Source organism: Anas acuta, chromosome Z (assembly GCF_963932015.1).
Source record: "Anas acuta chromosome Z, bAnaAcu1.1, whole genome shotgun sequence".
Lineage (NCBI taxonomy): Eukaryota > Metazoa > Chordata > Aves > Anseriformes > Anatidae > Anas > Anas acuta.
In genome coordinates, this window is record NC_089017.1 from 47,340,870 (window position 1) to 47,360,318 (window position 19,449).

At 47.8% G+C, this 19,449-nt stretch overlaps 1 protein-coding gene across 14 annotated transcripts in view; it reads left to right on the forward strand.

The window, feature by feature from the left end:
• Nucleotides 1–11,116, forward strand: part of PSD3 (pleckstrin and Sec7 domain containing 3) — a 107,899-nt gene extending 96,783 nt beyond the window's left edge. For 13 of the 14 annotated variants that reach the window (XM_068667899.1, XM_068667895.1, XM_068667898.1 and 10 more), the window contains one exon: nt 1,489–11,116. In XM_068667899.1, the coding sequence (XP_068524000.1) occupies nt 1,489–1,701 (213 nt within the window). In that variant the 3' untranslated portion in view covers nt 1,702–11,116. The remainder of the gene's footprint in view (nt 1–1,488) is intronic. The other variant, XM_068667894.1, reaches the window with a different exon arrangement.
• The last annotated feature ends 8,333 nt before the right edge of the window (nt 11,117–19,449 follow it).

The window sequence follows — 19,449 nt, forward strand, 5'->3', positions numbered from 1 at the left end:
CCTGGCTTCTTTTTTTTGCAGAGGTGTACCGTTCATTGTGTGATGAATCATTCATCAGCCCAGTGCATTGTCAGATTTCTGCCTGCTGTTTCTCCATTTCCTTTCATATTGAATGACACATCTTACCTGCTTAATGCCTTTGTCTCTGGAGCTCCAGATACGGAGTTGATAAGGATGCTTTTTGTTTATTTTTTAGGTGTATTCTTTTATGATCCTCCTCTATGTGGTCTTGTTTATTCAAAGGACTTTTTGGAAACACAGTCACATTCTCTCATTTTTTCCTTTATATTCCACTCTTCAAAGCAGTTATAAAGCTTTTAGCTTTTTTTTTTTTGCCTGTAAATAAGTATTATTACCTGGTATTTTTTATTTTATTACAAATTGGAAGAATTTTCGCTAAGCACTTTTTGCTTAGTCAGGAACATAACAGTTTGGCAGCTGTTTTCAGTGGAAATATTTATATTTTCTTTTTTGCCAGCCCCTATCCCACTGAGATCCCCTTAGTTACAATGCCTGCATTATGTCTTTAGTGGTTATGTCACGGTCAGGTTATTGAACAAATGCCAAGGGGTGGGTTGCTCTGTTCCCAACACCTCCTGCCCCAGGTAATGATTTTGAGGCCCTGCGGTGCTCCTTTGTTAATCCAGCTTCAATTTGTTGTTTGCTGAGATGTTCTGTGCAGAAAGGTGTTACCGTGACACATTAGAGCAAAGTCTTCCCATTGGAAGGGGAAAGCTCCACTCCAGAGAAGGAACAGGAGCAAGCAGGAATGGGGCATGGTAAAGCGAAGAAAATAAAAGTGTCTGGACAGAGAGCACCCTTCATCGTTCATCATTAGCTGTCCTGTCAGGGGAATGAATATTCCCTGCTGCTCTCATATCCCTCTCATCTGCTTCTCCCTCTCAAAGCATCGTCTCAAGGGCTCAGTGGTGGCTGAGCTGGAACAGTTTTAGATTAAAAGGACTCTGCTTTGGTTTCTACCCCTTAGGCTGAATTCAGAAAAGCAGGACCCGCTGATGGGAGTGGAGGGTTGCAGGGGGGAGATGTAGCCAGCCAGAGCACGATTCTTGTTGTCCCTTAGTCCATTTTGCTGCCCATTAACTCCATGCTTTCTTCAGGCACGTAACGCCTCAGTGTATGTGAGCATAGGAGGTGACTCAGCATGGCTAAGGTCAGCAAGCTCTTGCTTGGTGTTGTTACTCAGAAATCACCAGGCACTCTGCTAGGCGAGAGCCACCATTCAGCAGAGCACTGGGACTTGTATGCTGCAGAACTGAGTGCCTTAAATTGCACAGCATCCCTAGGCACAGCCTGCCTGAAATCCTTTTTGCACAGTGTAGTTTACATTAGCCACCATTGTTCTCATCCATATTAGACTCCCAGCTTTCAAGGCCAGCTGAAACCATTATGTTACCTAGACGGCCTCTCAAAAATGCTTCTGCAGAATTTCTCCTAGACTGATTCGGGCCTTTCTTTTTCACTTCCCAGAAAAGTCGCTACGAGATCTACGTTGGCCTCCTGAAAGAAGGGGTGAAGGAGCTGCTGAGCGGAGGCGAGAACGACGCGCCAGGATTGAAGAAATCCCACTCAAGTCCGTCGCTCAACCAGGAGTCTCCAGTCAGTGCCAAGGTGAAGCGCAATGTCTCGGAGAGGAAGGACTACAGGCCAGAAACACCCAGCATTAAGCAGAAGGTCACTTAGGGCGGAAGTGATAGCTAGGGGAACAGCCATGCAGCAAAGTACCGGTGGTCAAAATTTTTCCATTTAATAACCTGTCATTCACAAAATTAAGTGCATCTGCCTGAATGGGGTGTTAGTGACATTTTCTATTGTATATTTTGCTGTTTCTGTGCAGATTGTGGGAGATGTCTTTGCTCCTGCTTTGCTTTGTTAATTTATCATTTAGCAATTGAAGCATCGGGACTTTTTTGTGTTCTGTTTTTAAAGGAGCTGGGGGAGGGGTAGAGCGCTGTGACGTGTATTCTGTCTCTTCCCCGTTTACCTCCTCCCATCGGCACGTGGCTTTCATCTCTCAAGTCACTTGTCACTTTATTTACGTGGTGGGTGGGAAAAGTAACTGGACAAATGCTGCAGTGTTGTGAATGTGAGCTGTAGCTGTGAGAAATTTTGTGCAAACGGGCAGCTGCAGAGGGCTGGACAGAGTCTAGGGTGCTGGGAACATTGGTTTCCTGACAGCGCAGAGCGTGTTGGTACTGGCAATTAGCAGTGGGTGCTACGGTAAATAGTCGCTGTTGCTTATTGTTCCTACGTTGACCCTGGACCCACAAAGGCAAAGGAATGCAACCTGGAAATCTCTGGCAATGCTGGGATGACAGCATTGGAATCGTTGGTTTGCTTCTTTCCAAGCAAAGAGCCTTCTCCTGAGTTAGCAGGCTGGGGGGTATCCAAACCTGTCGTGTCTCTGTGATCAGGGAGATGAGGAGTTACCCGGCTGGGATGAACCTGGGTTGCAGCGGTGGCTGCTGAGGATGTCAGCCACTGGCATTGCGTTTAAAGACAAAGGGCCTCTGTGTAGTTTTTAACTATACACTCTTCACTTAGCTGCTATATAGAGCCTTATGATACATTGTCCCCCGATGCTCCCCTTCCCAGGAGTTCCCGTGTTGGTGTGTGCAGATGTATGCAATTTCTCTGATAGTGACAGTGCACTTTGCCTTTTCCCTCCAGAAAGGGATTCTCCTCAGCTATTTGTTTCCCTGCTTTAGTTCATACAGAGGTGGAAGAGGCTGGTGCAGACTGGAGGATGGTACAGATGTGTGGTTGCTCAAGGCCAGGTTTGATGCCCTCCTGGCTCCTCCATGCCTGGAGGCCAGCACAGGGCTGCCTCAGCTTTGGCAGATCCTATCCTCCTCCTGCGGGGAGCCAGCCTGCCCTGCAGCTCCAGCATATCCCACTTCAGGCTTTCAGAGGGAGGCAGAGGCCAGGGAGAGGCCACCACGGGCAGAGCTTTCCATACCTCAAAGCCATGCTTGGTCCGCAGGTCCTGGGGATGTTTGGCAGTCTTGAGTCACAGGGGTCAGGGGAGTATCAAGATGATGCAGAGATCATTTTTCTGTTTCCCAGCCCCTCTCGACTTGGGGCAGCTTGGTACTGCAGAGAACACAGGCTCACCTGGTACTTTACACGCTCAGTTTTAATCTCTTGATTTGATACTGGCCTGCTGTGTGAGCTCGGACAGGTCTTTCCCTCTTTGCCTCACCCATCCCCTTTGCAGAGTAGTTGAACCATTCTGGCTTTTCTCACAAAGCGCCTTGAGAGGTAACATTCAGGGCCAGCTGAGAAATGCTTGTTGCTGTTATTTTTGTTGGGCCTGGCGCAGGGTAGCCGTCCTGATAGATATAATTTGTAATGTATAGAGAAATGCCGAGATCAATGCAAGGACTGTTTAGAAATGTGCTGGAATTTCCAGCCTGAACGGTGTAGGACCACACATCAAAAAAAATTACCATCTGATGGGATTTTGTGCTCTGCCAGACTTCCCAAAGGGTCCAAGCCAATTAGCCCAGCTTATTGAACTGCCAGTTCAGTGGGCAGAAAAGGGAGCAATCAAAGAGAGGGGGACCCTAACAGGCACCACATGACCTGCCTCCCCAATGAGGACCACCATGCAGCATCGCTCCCGATGTTGTGCTCGCCGTGGGCTGCAACAAAGGATGTCATGCACTCAGATGCCAAGAGGTGCTGAAGCGAATCGATCCTTGCAGTTGCAGCAGAATCAGATGGGACTGACTCCGTGTGTGATGGTGGGGCACACGCGTTTGGCATTTGGTGGAGCAAGCGTGCAGTCCTCCTGCTGCTGAAGGAGAGAGAGGCCTTCTTGTACCGGGGCGTGCTGCACCGGGAGACTCCGTGCAGACAGGTGCACGGCAGTGCTTATCGGAGGGGGTTATGTGAATTAATCGTGTGTGGTAGGTAAACAGCTCGTGGAGGGGAAACAGAGCCAGGAGATCCCTGCAGCTGTTCATCGTACTCTGGTGGTTTTAAACAAACAATCAGAAGAGAGAGAGAGGTTATACTAAGAGGGAAAAAAGACATATGGGGAATGCTGAGTGCGTGTTTGAGAAGAAAACTTGTCCAGTCTCAGATAACGGCATTTCACAGAAAGCATGCAGCAGAAACAGGGAAAAAAAAGGTGCAGATGTGTAAATGGACCTTGCTTGGATGTCAGGGTGGGGTTGTCTGGAGGAGCTTTTCAGAGGCATCCTGGAACACACCCAGCAAACCTCTTGTGATACTGAGTGCAGCGCTTTAAAAGGCGAAGAGGTGACATTTAACTTTTTTCTCAGCTTTTAAAATGCTCTGCTGCTGTAGACTGGAGTTAAATTGCTGAACTCAAAAAAAAAAAAAAAATCCTGTGAAATGCATTTCCCAGCTTTGACACAGAAACGGGTTAATTCGTTTTCAAAGTCACTGCAGAGGAGATGATTTGAAATAACAGAAAAGTCAAAAAGTAAGCTGCGAAAATGATTTTTTTTCAGTTTTTGTTATTTATTCTCCATTACCAGGTGTACTTGCAAATGGATCGGGGTATAATTTTTAAGTCTCATCTGTACTTAGCAAATGCAATTTTTCACTGCATTTTTTAGCAATTAAACATTTGTTGAACGTGGAGCAGTCTCGGTGAGACTGTTGAGGCGTGCAGATTAGTTTACTGAGAATTTGTCAGGTTCTGCTCAAGTTTTAATTAATGTCATTTTGCTCCATTGCTTTACAAATTCTAGGCGTCCCAGCCACCCATGTGAATATGCACATTTCAGAGGCCAAGAGAAAAAGGAGATCCTGTCGTGAATGCCTAAGCCTCCTGGACTCCCTTAGGAACAGGATCATCTGCTGAGCAGTACTGTCATTTGCTTTTTTTTTTTCCCTTCCCCCCTTGATGCTATTGTAAAGGGTGGGTGCAGATTCTCCAGGGGTGTGAGCGATGCATCTTGTTGGGTGGCACCACGGAGAGTCTGGCCAGATGGCTTTGCATGGTACCCGGTGCCCTGCCTTTTCTTTGCCGAATGTTTGCCTTTATTAGAGATTGGTGTTTGGCCTCAGTGACTCAGGAGCCCCCCGTTGCAGCATGTAAGGTTCCTCTGCTGATTTCCAGCCCTCCCCTGGACCCCTGCATGCCTGGCTGTCCCCACCGTGCACCCAACCTCGGTATCACCTGAGCAGCCTGTGGCTTCCTGGGGGTGCTGAATGTTAGCAGGAGGTACCTGAGGCTTGTTTTGGGCCCCCGTTCAGCCTGGGCAGAGCTGTGTCGGGATGCTCAGTGATAAGATCTTGCAGTGCCCGCTCGCTCAGCTGCAGCTGGCAGGCCACTGCAAGTGTGCGTCCGAGCATGCAGCCCCCAAGCCAGCCCTTTGCGTTGGTGCTGCCGGGGAGGTATCGCCCTCCCTTGTCCTCCTCCCTGCTGCAGCCTGCCACCTGGAAGCCGCCGCTCGGGCAGAAGCTCTGCCCCCACGTCTTGAGAGGGGGAAAGCGAGGAGGGGATGCTGATTGCTCACCCTCCGTGTTGGACTCCTCTCCCGGCTGAAGGAGGAGCGGCAGGAGGGTCTGGACGTGACAGCAGAGAGGGGAGGGAGAAGCACAGAGATGCCTTCCCTCCCTCCGCTCAGCAACCAAAGCAGGTGAGAAAACTCTCCCAACGCCAAAGCCGCGCTCTCCTTCGTAAGCCGGCAGGATGCTGGGATTTTTGTTCAGCAGCGTCGTGGAAGAAAATCTCTGGGCTGGCTTTGTGTTTGGATGCGTCTTGCAGATAAATCACGCACGGACCAGTGAACATGGCTGCAGCTTTTTAATCCAGTATTTATGTTGTGTCTTTAATTGATGTAGAGAGATAAGTCAGCCAGCAGGGTGATTAATGTAGCGGAGCTGTGGGGGAACGCTGTTCATCTGCGACTCCGACTCAGACACTTTTTCATCTATAGCCAGCCACTTGTAAATGGTTACCAGAAGCTTTCTAAGGGCTGTAACAGCTCATCCCTTAAGTGCTTTCTCTTTGATCCTGCCTGCTCCCAGGGTGCAGCCTGTCCAAGTTCAGGGGCTCCTCTGGAGCACGGTGTGCAGCAGTTTGAGCTCGCTGACCTCCAGAGGCCCCTTGTGACCTGGACTGATGGGTGACTTTTCACAGCTCCAGTGCCTTCCCGTAATAGGCCGGCTGTTCTTCTGCCTTGAAACCATCAGGCTTTTTTGTCTCACCCGAGTGGGGCTGGGTTCCCACTTGGTTAGAGCATCTCTTTGGTGAGGGGGTTGTTGTGGCGGTGGGGAATGTCAGAGGTGGCAGGATGATCACTGCATTTCTGGAGGCATTGCACTGCGGTGCTCTTCTTGAAAGATGGAAGGCTCTTCTCTGCAGACAGCTTACAGCTTACCCATGTCTGCATTCTCCATCCCTAAATCAATTTTGGCCTTATAGCAGTTAGTCTGACAGCTCCTCCTCCTTTTCTGTCAAGCTGCTCCTGTCTGTCATCTTAGCACCTCAGCTGCTTCTGTGTAACAGGTCTCTTTCCTTCCATGCTTGCAGAAATCCAGAAAATTTGACTGTCCCATCTTGCCTTGAGAAAACCTGCTCCGAGGCAGTACCGTGTTGAATGGATAACCTTTTGAACAGCTTTCTCGTTCTGCTCGTTTGTAGCCTGTATTTCCAGCCACAGTTATAGCTGGGAAGTGCGAGACAGAGTTTCAGACTTCTGTGATCCTTGTGTGTTACGCTGCATGGATGCAAGGTCCCCCTCCCACACTCAGACCAGACACTTGTGACATTCCTAGCCTCCTTTCCAAAAATCTCAGCGGCAGAGGCAGCCTGTGCTGTGCTGTGGGGAAACTTTGACACGCTGTTTTGCAAGGATTTGGGTGGTTTCCAAATCAGGTCATATATTCTGCAACCTTTCAGGGAGCTGTGTAAAAAAAGAAAAGAAAAAAGAGAAAAAAAGATGCCATTTTCAATCAGTGCCCCCCAAGCACAGAGAGATGGTATCCAGAAACACCATCTGCTTTTGCAGAGGCATAGGCAGCATGAACACCTTGTCTCCAGCAGTCTTGCAGGTTGATGCTTGTTTGGACTTGACCCAGTGTGGCTCTCCCCCAGCTCTGGGGTGTTGTGTCTGCCCTGATGGGACAATTCTTCAGTCCACGTTTCACCACTCTCCCCAGAGCATGACTGGAGCTCCTCAGCTTGTGTCCTGGTGTCAGCTGCCTAGGCTGCCGAGAGGGGCAAGCCAAAGGAGCTGTCTCAGAAATTTCTTTGAAAGAGCTGGTTGCCAGCTTGTGCTTCGTGGAGGGTATTTTTAGTGCATGCTCACGCAGTATGCCTGGCCTCTCCTCTCCTCTCTCTCTCTCTCTGATCTCTCCCAGCAGCATAAGTGTAGTATAGTGAACTGCTTTACTTGGAGTTCCTGAGCATTTGCTCCAGCAAGAAGAGGCTTTGTCAGCCTCCAGAGCAGCTACGTTCCCCAGGCTGAGCACCAGTGCATGGGCCCATCTCCCATGCAGCCAGTGATACTGTAAGAAGACACTCGGAAAGCCAGTGCCACCCTCTGTGTCTGGTCACCTCCTGGGACCTGGGCAGTAGTGCTCTCCATCATTGCCCTCAGTGCTGGGGGAAGTGAGAAATGCCAGCTTCCTTCTCCATGTACGCCCTGCTGCTTAGGGAACTGGCCCCAGTCCGTGTCGCCAGCTGCTTCTCTCCCTTGCAACTGCAGCGCCCTCATCCAGGGGTGTCACGGCCTCAGTGTGAAGAGGCTGGTTTAAATTAAAGCAAGGAGGAGAGGTGGTCCTGGGGAGCTGTGTCTGGAGGCCTTCTGTTGGCAACACCCAGCTGAGCAGTGGAAGGAGGCCGGCTCTCAACCCTGCCTGAGCTGGAGGTACCTTGCTCGTTTGTTTTGTGAGCTGCACTGAGGCTTCGGGTTAATTATTTATGAGAGCACTTCCTTAACAAGCGCAAGCAACAGCTTTCCCAAAGGCTGCACTGTTGACCTGACTTTGCTGCCGTGGTCAAAAGGAGCAAATATAGGTCAGCCCCGCAGAGCTTCTGTCACCCCCCTTTGAGCAGTGAAGTATTCTGCAAAAGTTATAAATTTTTAAACAGTGAGGGACCTACCATGGCATCTGCTGTTAGGTCTGTGCCAGGAATCAGCTGGGGTACAGGCCTGAGGTACTGAGGAGAAGTACATCACTTCGTGCATGTGCTGAAAGTGCTGCAGATTACAAGGGCACGACTTTCCTCTGACATCAACCTTCGCAATTAGCAGCCGCTCTGCGGCGACGGTCCTGCGTGCAATTCACCTCAACTAGACCAACACAGCAAGGGGGCCGTGGCTCAAGCAGGCACGGCAGGTTTTAGCTCTGCCTTGTGCCGTGTGGCAGCTAGCCAGCTGCTCTGCAGAGAGGTGTTTGACTGAAGTCCCCCGGCTCCCCAGAGCCTCTTGCTGGGAATGGAGCGATCTGCGGTACCCAGTCTGTCACTTCACCAGGCAAAAGCTATCGGTGGTGGAAGTCTGAAGCCGCTCAGACACTTGTGAAAACCTCGTGCTCAGTGCTGTTGAGTCCTGAAAAACCATAAGATGAGAACAGGGGTGGGTCTTTTTTTGTGTTGTTGTTGTTTCTTGTTTTGTGTGTACATATTCATGACAACTATGTCCTCTTATTTGAGGCTAGGATTAAACCTTGGCTAAAAGAACAGAGTTTTTTGGCAGTTTGAAAACTTTAAAATCAATACTCTCTGCGTGAGGTACAATCTGAGGCTTACAGTACTTGGTGAACGTGTTTAAGTGATGCCTATAGATGTGTGTACGTGTTTCATAGGTATAGTATGGCTTCTGTGGCTCAGCACTCCAAAGCCTGCTATTCTTTTCTGAAGCTTATTTTTGTCAAAGCTCTTAAAACAGCTGCGAACTTTGTTAGGATGCTTGTTGTTCTAGTTGTTCTCAAATTAGGTTAAACAGTCATCAGAGCTTTTGCAGATTTAGGGTATCCCTTGAGCTGCCTTGATCTCCGTGTGTTGTCCACCAGGGGCTGCCTGTTGTTGTGCGTGTTGAAAGCAAAGGCACGTGCCTGAGAGTCGAAGCGAGGATCGCTGGGTGCTGTTTTCTGCTAGCTACACGCTGGGCTGTCTCCCTGGTGGTGTCAGCTGATGCCTGCACCACGAGCATCCACGCCTGATTCTTCTGAAAATCACACTCTGGGGATCCAATATACAGCTTTACTTCTGAAAATGTTGACCTCGCTCTGTGAAAATTTCAGCAAGGGGACATCATGTCCAAAAGTGTCCGAGCAGGACAGGTGCCTGTGATGTCTCCTGCAGATACAGCCGTACAGCAGTAGTGAGGGTTTCTTTCTGCAACTGTACAGATTTCCAGAAGAATGTTTGGCTCATCAGAGGGGAAAAGAAGAGCAGCAGGACGGATATCTCTCTAGGGCATCTTGTTTGCCTCCCAGAGGTTTCCCTTGTGAGGTTTAAGCAACCTTTTAACAAGTTGGTGCGCTAGGTAAAGGGATGAGGAAGCCCAGTGGGTTTTCCCATTATGCTCTGTCTAGTTGGTGCAACAGCAGCACTATCTGCATTATCCCAGTAAAGGGGGAGCAAGGCCTAAGGATGGATTCTTACCTGGAGTCATAAAACGTGTAAGGTGCAGGTAACTTGATGCACTCAGGCAACCTCAGTGAAGTGGCTCTGACCATGGCTAGGGTGATCACATCTTGGAGGGCTGAGATGCAAGTGGACTTTAGCTCAGGGTGAGATGAAGAGGGACATCCCCGTCACCTTGCTTTGGGTCAGTTGTGGTCTTGTAACCCTTTTTCAGGCTCTGAGCTTCTCCCTTGGGTTACCTGCCTCCCGTGGTGACACAGTAGGCAGGTGAGGGTCAGTGCTGTTGCGTTCAGAGTTGCAGTTAGGGACTGGCACTTGCCCTCCGCCTGAGATGATGCAGCGTTGTATTCCCTTAGGTTGAGAAAGAGCACTGAATTTTGAGTTACTGTGGTGTGGTGCCCCTATGGGAATAGTAGCCCCTGGCAGCAGCAGTGCAAAAAACATTTTGCACATGCGTGTACACACACCCTGTGGATCTCTTCTGCGCAGACTTAACCTTACTGGGCCCAACAGCAGTCCTTGCAAGACTTTTCCTCTGGGCAGCCTCCTGTCCCTTTTGCCAAGTGTAGGAACCTTCTTCCTAATAACCTTGAACGCGGTTTATTCTCATCACTGACTCACTGGAGTGTTTTCCATGCAACACACTAGAGACGCAGTCCCGGTCTCACTGCTTTGTGGTAACTTCTTGGTCTGCTCTGAAGCAGCTTTGAGGTAATCACTAAATCTTTTCCAGCAGCATGAAATTTGCTGCTCTGACTCTTTGGTGTGGTAATTGTCTCGTGTCCGAGGCTGTCCTACCACCAGGGCACTCCTTCCTGTCCCTGGGTGCATGCATGGTCAGAAAAGCATATTGCTTCTCGGTGGTCAGAGTCAGAGCTGTGCCGACTTAAATCAAACCCTGGTTCATGGGAGGTGTTTCCACGTGCTGCTGATGTCCATAAGGACTCAAACAAATACTTGCTTACACAGAGATGCTTTCCTGAAGCAGAGTTGTCACTCTTTTCTACAGGTACCACAGGATGCCCTCCCTTATTCTGCTTCATGTAACTGGTACTAGAATGATCATTTCCTGATAAATGAAGGCACTTAATCAGTCCTCTTCCCCTTGGAAGAAGGACTTTTGGGGATATTGTTATATCATTTAAAATAATATTTTGGAATTTAAGTTTACATTGCTTTATTTTTCACTTGAGGTGACTGTATATAAATATTTTCCTCTATTTTATCATTGCTGATAAAGTAAGCCTACGGTATACAGACAAATAATTTGCCTTTGATGTATTGAAACTGTGAGATATAAAGTAGACTTCTCTCTTGTGTCCATGTTCCTGACTATTACTCTGTTCCTCTGTGTTTTTATAAGTTGGAATAAATGTTGCTTACGGGCAACAGAGAGCCTGCAAGCTTCCCAATAATTTTTATGTAATTGAACTCAAGCAACCCTAGTGAAGGATCTCACATATGTATAATGATATATGTATATGTACAAACTTTAGAAAGAAATAAACCAAATGTATTTCATCTCCTGCAGTTGAATGTTTTTTTTATTGGAGCCCTGGCTGTTATTTCTTGTGCATAAGAGCATGAAGGTGGCGCTACCAGCTCACAGCAGCCTCTGGCGGGTCTGCAGCCCTGCTGAGGGAAGATAGCACCCACTAGCTGGCACATCGCTTTCCCCAGTGCACGTTGCTGACCTCTGGCAGTCAGCAGTATCAAAGTTTCCTGAGCTGGAGAGTGCAGGTACTGTGTACCTTGCAGAAACACAGCCTGGACCAGCGTACCTCTTCCAGGGCTGAAACCAGTGTGGCCCAACACAAATGTACAGTAAGCGCTCCTTATTTATCACAGGAAGCCTATTTATCACATGAAGGAGGCATGTGGTTTGGGCATGCACACCAGTCCTACATGAGGGCAGCTGGAGCTCCTCTCTGCTTGCAGCTCTGCCAGAGGTGGCCTTACCTGTGGGCTGTCACAGGACTGTGAAGTCACCTCCCCTTGGCTGTGAAGAGACACCAAGAAGACAATTAACTGATTAAAAATGGTTTTGCCAGCAGATGGGCTGGTAGAGGGCAGCTGCAGCGGTCAGCTATTCAGAAACGATTGGGAGTTGACCTCAACCTTTTTACAAGACAGTTTGTTTGGGAGCACTGTCAAGGTTGGGAATTGCTGCTGGCGTAGTGAATGGGAGGAAGCAAGGATCCCTGACATCCCAGCAAAGCGGGACACTAAAGAAAAGGGGAAGCACAGAAAGAAGAGGTGGGAGTGGGTAAGAAACAATGGCTAAGTGAAGGGAAGCAGACTGCACAATACACAGAAAGCAAACAACTCTGTGTTTGCTGTTCTTGCGCTGGCCGTGGCTCAGCGTGGGAATGTAGGAGGCTGTCTGCCGAATGGGTTACAGGGCAAATTGAGAGGATGTCTCCAAGAGCAGGTAGGGCCCAGGGAAGCCTCACAACAGGGCTGGGAGCTTGTATTGGGAAAACAATAGTAGGGAAGATGTTTTTTCTTACCAAGATCTCTCTGAACGTTTGACCATCTTGAGATGATTGTTTCTTTGTATTTTTCTTCCTCCTAGAAACTCAGCGTGTTACTTTCAGATGAATAGCAAGACCTCCGGCACTTGAGATTGCTTTCTTTTCCACATTATGCTATGGGATGTCAAGCTTTTTTCTTTGCTGTTCCTGTGGATTTACCATCCTGGTTACTTCAAAGCACTGGAAGTTTTTGTTTCCAACACATGCTCCTGGATTAGTATTTCTTTTATGAAAGGGCTAAACAAAGTGATGGTGAGGAGTGGGAGTTGTACTTAGAGGAGGCATTTAATATTTCTTCCTAATGCCCGGATGAATGTTTTAACTATGTGTGAATGCTAATGTCAGTGCTGCTCACCACATCTTTCCCTATTTTGCCTTCCGAGCTGACAAAGTCAACTCCGAGCATTTTCTGGTGATCCCTTTTCTGCCTGGAATCACAAGTCGCGTCACGTTGCTCACAGTGCACTAAACTAGAACAAAATGACAGGACAGCCGCAAAGTGAAAGACAGATGCATTTATATTCTCTGCATTCTTCATTGTCCATTTTCAGTTTACATTTCCAAGTAAGGAATATAATTACCAAGGGAGCCCAAAAGGGCTAGCTTGAATATAAAGGTGAATATCCACTGTGCACAAAAGCTACACATCTCCGGCTATTTACAAATAATCTAGCATGACAGAGTGACTTAGCCCAAAACTAAAGCACAAATTGGTCTGAAGTTGTCATGGATATCTCTAGATTAGAAACTGGAAGCGTTCGTACCCAGCAGAACATTGATGTATTGCAGTAGCCTCCTAACTGGCAAGGCAAAGGCAAAAATACCTTGTGGGCTTTATGGTGGAGGTTGGTACGTCATGAAGAGGAATGATACACTGACGACCCAGGTTTTCATTCGTCAGGCCGTCACAGTGTTCAGCTCTGTCTATGCTTGGTGCTAAATAGATGTTTTTCAGAAAAAAAAGAAAAAAAGAAAAAGAAAAAATGCCACCCACTATTATAACCACTTTCCCTAAAAAATGGGCCATCCTAGAAAAGATAAACTACTGCACAACAGCTTGCCACCACTCCAGGATTATTTGGTCATATTTGTTCTAGGGTATCTCTTCTAGTCACCAGTCCACAGCTAATTTTTGGGTGGATCAGGTATGGAGATGGTGTGCGTCTTTGTTTTGTTGGTCTTATGACAAGGTCACAAAAACAAGGAGCTTAACTTGCTTGAGGTGGAGGAATCAAGGCCAAAGCACACTGTTTTGTCTTAGAAAATATATAAGGCAAACAATAATAACTGGAAAGCCATAGGGGAGTTTTGTTCCCCTGTGCCCAGACAGGTGTATCAGTAGTACTGTATAAAGCTGAGACTGCCCCAGCAACAACTTTGGAAATAGCAGACTTACATATAGAGGTAGCAGAACTGGGCCAGCCAGAAAGGATTAGCAAGGGATGTGTCTTAAAGATCATTTAGCATAGAGAAAGTGAGGCAAAAGTGTGGCAAAAAAGGTGTTCCAGAAATAGAAACAGTAATGAATACGGTAGAAAATCAGGTGAAGAGCAAAGGATGGGGGAATATTCTGAAGGGAGGAGTGCAGGTGCCTGCAGATAGTTAGGGTACTGACCCATAAACCCAAACCAGAGGGAGTTCTGTGGGACAACACCTTGGAGTTCCCATCAGCTCTGTCCTGGTGTGAGGGTGGGCTGCAGAGGGGCAGATTTGCACATCAGTAACAGGTCATGTGGAGAGGAAAAGGTGGAGGATCAGTAACTAAGTAATGGCTGTGTGTGATTCATGATATGTAAAAGAGCTGATTAACGGCTTTATAATTGTGTAATAATGTGGAAAGTGGTATAATTGCAGATTAGTGAGAGGGTGTGTTTACTGGGTATTCAGTATATTGATTCTTTAATAGATGGACCATTTTCTTAGTAATGGCTTGCTTAATCACTAGACACAGTAGTTTCCTAAATCAGTGGCATCTCGATCCTGCAGTCTAAATGGAGAGAGTTGGTTCCTGAAATAACAGTTTCATGGGAAGAAAGGCTTCAGGACAGTTCCTGCCTCATTTAAACTTGGTTCAGTCACAACACGTTTAATGACTTAGACAACTGCAAGGATGTTTGTAAGAATATTTGAAAATAATGAATTATGCAGGAGCTCTGCCAGTGACCACAAGCTAAGAAGGATGAGTCTAGAGAATGCAAAAATAACAGAAAAAAAAAAAAAAAAAAAAAAAAAAAAAAAAGACATTTTAGGAAAGCAGGGTCTGTGAGTTAAAATTTCAGGGACAGACATCTATAGTGTGGAAGCATGGTGTTTTCTCCAAGAACAAACACTACTTGTCTGCACATGTAAAGGCACTGGTGGGCCATTATCTGTGCAGTCTTGAAATGTAGGTGAAATGTATTGTGCAGATGGCTGGAAGGCTGCAGAAGAATGCAGAATATAGCACCAGGGACTGAAAGCTCTGTGGAAAAGAAGATGGCAAGGAGAGTTTGCCCGAGGGGAGAGCAACAAAGAGCGGTTTGAAAGCCGGAGGCAAGGAGAAAACTGAGCAAAACTGTAAAGAAAAAGCATGGGAGGCAACTGAAATGCATACAGATTCAGCCATCACTTGGAAAAGGAAATCAATTAATAAGAAAGGAGCTGCCACCTGTGAAGGTTGCCTGACACCTTCCTTTGTCTTTTGATGAAAAGTTCATGTTCCCCCATTGTTTGCAGAGGAGATTTTAACACTGTCAGGGCTGCCATGAGGTCAGAAGAGGGTGCTGTGTGCTGACCTTCAGAGAAAGCTGCTCAGTTAGCCAAGATAAATACTTCTGTCTACGCCTTGTAGCTTGGAAGAAAGCACCATCCTTCTGTCTGTGCAGTCTCTGCTGGATGGGGAATGGCTTTGCTAGGAAGAGAAGGAAAAAATAAAATAAAAAATGCCAAGCTGAAGCCCCTTCCCCTCCCTTTGGGAAGGTGAATATTTTTAGTTAGCTTGAACAAGCTTCTCCCCTCTGCTCAGGTGTCAAAAATTAAAAACAACAGCAACAACAAACACACACACACACACACACACACACAAAAAAAAAAAAAAAAAAAAAAAAAAAAAACAACACAAAAACTTTCTATTTTCAGGTGAATTCCAACTATGGCTTGTTAGCAAGGATGCATGTCTCAGAAAACTCGTAGTGGATGCAGCCAGCAGTATAGGTACGTGATGTGCCCTGTCACTTGAGAAGTGGCTTGACAGGACAAGGGGGCATGGCTTTAAACTAAAAGAGGGGAGATTTAGATTAGAGTTTAGGAGGTAATTCTTCTCTCAGAGAGTGGTGAGGCCCTGGCACAGGCTGCCCAGAGAAGCTGTGGATGCCCCATCCCTGGAGGTGCTCAAGGCCAGGCTGGATGGGGCTTTGGGCAGCCTGGTCTGGTGGGAGGTGTCCCTGCCCATAGCAGGGGGTTGGCACTGGGTGATCTGTGAGGGTCTCTTCCAGCCCAAACCATTTTTTAGTTATGTGGATAATGACTGGGTCATAACTGAGGATGGGTGTGGATAGCATGAAGTAATGAACTGGGATGGATGGAGCCAGGGTCATTACTGGAATAATTACCAGAGTAATGTAGACACCAGCTACTGCATCCCTGGCTTCTCCCAGGGTGGTGCTTGCTATGGCAGGTGCTTGCAGTGGGCTGTGCCTGGGGTGGGAATGCTCTCTCTGTATGGGCTAGAGCATCCTGCTGGGACACTTCTGTGGGGGCCTTGCAGCTAGCCAGTGATAGCAAGCATGGTGTAAAACCCAAATCTCTATTACCACCACCATACCCACGCTGCGTTACTCAGGCAACTGAGGTGTGGGCGGCAGTTAGAGGTTGTAATTGTTTCTGGAGGGGAAAAAAAAAAAAAAAAAGAAAAAGAAAAAACACGAAAAAAGAAGTGCTCTTTCTGTTTAGCTGCAATTTCTGACTGCACTTTAGACAAATTGTCAGAATCCACATTCCCATTGGCAGGGAGCCAGGCTCCCTGGCACGCTGATTAAACTGTGTGTGGGCAAAATGTAGGCAGATGATGGGGACCTGGTACAGTGAAACCTCGGAGAGCTTTGTTTTCCTTGCTGCTTTCTTCTTCTCTCTACGTTCCTTCCAGGCTAGTTTTCTGACCATCCCTCATTGGGTCCTGAACCTCTGACTTTGGGAGCTGAGGACTGTGGACCTAGAGCAGCAGCTGCTCGTGGCTAATAACCCCTGCACGTTTGTCCACCTGCAGGCGAGCGAGTGAACCTCTGAGTGCAGTGAAGCTGCTGGAGAGACCCAAAATACCAGACTGCAGCAATATAAAGGTAATTTTTACAGGTGGACGGGGAACTTCCTTCTGCAAATGGCCCATCTGGACAGCAAGGCATGTGCTCATGCTCCTCATCCAGCTTCAGCCTGCTGGGGAGCTCCATCCATGAGGGCTCCTCTGAGGAGTGCGGCCACAGCTCAGTATGGGAGTGTGGTTGTGCTTGGGTGAGCTACACTGCCCTTCTCCATCACAGGTCCCTGGGCTCAGCTGCCCTGGAAGCGTTAGGGCTGGGGAATTTCGGAAATCAGCTTTGTAGCCTCTCTGCTGCTTACATCTCACAGCCACGGCATTTCCACACCCTTGTGTGCGAAGCCTTTGCACCATTCCCAGGACATCTGTCCGTCTGTCAAGATGGGATCCCCTGGTTCAGAGAGGCTTGCTTGTTCACTAACCTTTTGTCTGTTCTCTCATCACTTCTCTTAGGGCTTGTCTGCGCTCTGTCGGAAAGGTAAGATGAGATGAAGAAGCCTTTGTGAGTGCGGCATGCGTGGTGTGGGTACTCTTTTTCAGGAACACGATGGCTGGGCTCCACTGTAACACTGCATGGGAGCTGATGCCACCACAAAGGCCTTAACTGGATAGCTATGTCTGAAGTGAGGTAACTCTGCTTCAAAACGTGTGGGCTGCACTGCATTAAACACCTGTGTGGGCACCCTGATTCACAGGCAGGGTGGCCTCGACGCCGCCAAGCTTCTGGAGCGTGGCAACAGGAGTCCCGTGAGGGCCTCTTTTCAACCGGAACATGTTCCCCTCAGCGATTTGATTCACGTCTTCAGCTAATTCCTCTTGAACTTTCTAAGAGATCTGGCACAAACAAGTCCCTGGAGGTATTCCGCAGCCCTCTGGGCTGTTGCTGTGCTTGTGATTCATCAGATGTCTCTTGATGTTTAGCTCACTGCGCAGCCTGACTGACAGGGCCTCCTCGCCGAGCATCAGGAGCTGCGGACATCCTTCGGGGGCTCACATATGCCGACCCACCGTGAGGTCTGGGGCTCGGCCTCGCTTCATTTCAGAGCACAGTCCACTCCTCCAGGCAAGGGCTCTTTGCTCTTACGAGCTCAGGCTGCAGCCCGCCCCAGCCCTGATCTCTGTGCCCAGCAGCCCGGCAAGTTTCACCCCCAGCTTCCCTGGGAGCAGAGCAAGGCCAGAGCTGAGAACATGTGCCTGTTCTTCCTGTACTATTTCAACTGCAAACTCCCCAGGGCAGGGGCCTCAACCACGTACATTCAATAGTAATAAATATTAATCCCCATGATTTGCAAACTGCGAGGCTTTCGGAGGCTGGTATGACTTTAATGCAAAACACAGAAGGCCTGGCACAGTGTTTTGTGAGCCCTGGGGATGGTTTAACTCGTTCGAATGCATGCTTGGATTTGAGTCACAGATGCGATCAATCAAAGGAGCAGTCCTTTCCCTGTGACTCACCAAGGCTGATTCCGTGAATTTGAGGGGTTTAAATATCCACTTGACTCGACTCAGGCTTTAAGGAGTTTGAAAAATTCTGGATAATGAAGCCGCAGCTGCAGTAACCGGCCCTAGCTCTGGCAAGGTCAAGTAAAGATGACTCAGGTGCTAAAGGTAGAGGTCATCTCCTTGGCTTTCCTCTGCTGGAGACTGAGCTTTGTGGGCCATGAAATGCAGATTTGCTGGGGTGCCAAATGTGGAAAACTTACTCTGTAAATTTCCTCTAATCTTTCATCAAAATGGCTTTCAAAAGCAAACAGACAAAAACAAACAAAACCAAACACAAACAGCCAAACAAGCAAACAAAACACCAGCAAACCCACTGCAATGGGCTTTTCAGGTTTACCGTTCTGCTCCTGGGGGTTCTGATTTTGCCAAAGGAGTTTACAGTGGTGAAGGAGAAAGGGAAAAATATGGCCCAGTTTATTCGGTCAGATCCTTCCTGTTGCAGTACAGTTTTTATTCCACATTTCCTCAGCAGGTATGCTCTGAGATCCAGTGGGTTTCTGCAGCCCAGTGGGACTGTCCCATATTGAATGGTGAAAGGCCACCATGCCCATTGCTGTTTCTGTTTTGGCTGTGATGGTTGTGAGGAAACACTGCATTTGTTTGGCTGCCTGTGTTACCCGTGGCATTGCTTTGCTGGAGTTTGTCATCCCTTGCTTATATTTCCCCCTCAATGCTTTTATTGTCGTGCTAATGGACTGCACTGTATTTTTAATCTTCTCCTCATGCGATTGCCCTCTAGGTGGAAAATGAGACACAAAAAGCCCAAGCAATTTGCTCACTTGGGAATTTGTGAGCTTATATGAAACGTGAATTCCCATCTCCCACTTCTGGGTCACTCTTCTTTTTCAGCTCCCTCGAGTACTTTGACAGCTTCGCCTCCATGACGAAGACCATCCCATCCTGGCCTTACCCTTCATTGCTGCTCTTGGCTTGTTTAGTTCTGAATTGCCGGTAGAGAAAACCTCATAAAATCACTGCCAGTACAACTAACACCTCCAGCATATCTGCACCTCTCTTATTTCAGGGCAAAACGCCAGCTGAAGATCAAGCAGTAGCACCGTACAGATTTATTCGTGGTCGCTTGTACGGCAGCCATCACCCGAGTTCAGAGTACTCTTATGTTAAGCAGTGTGTAAGCCCCCCCATGGCTCCACACTATGGCTTTGATCTGTTTGCTCTCAAAAGATTTATATCCAAGCTGAAATTCAGAGGTAAGTGGTTTACTGGACTTTTTGCTGTTAATGCTAATAGGGTCAGGATGCACTGGCTGGCTGCAGAGCGTAAAGATGAGCAGACAAAATAGTTAGAAAAGACAGATAACAGAGACAAAGAAACAGGCACACTGCGATCGCTTTGCCCATGGTCAGACATTGTTATTGATAACTGTTCTTAAAGCTCTTGTTATGGACAATAAACATAAATACCAGTAGTTTGGATTGAGGGTAGAGGTTGGTACTGCCCTGTCAGTGACTTTCATCCTTCCAGGTGAGAGAAGTGAAACACGATTTCACACACAGATACACACA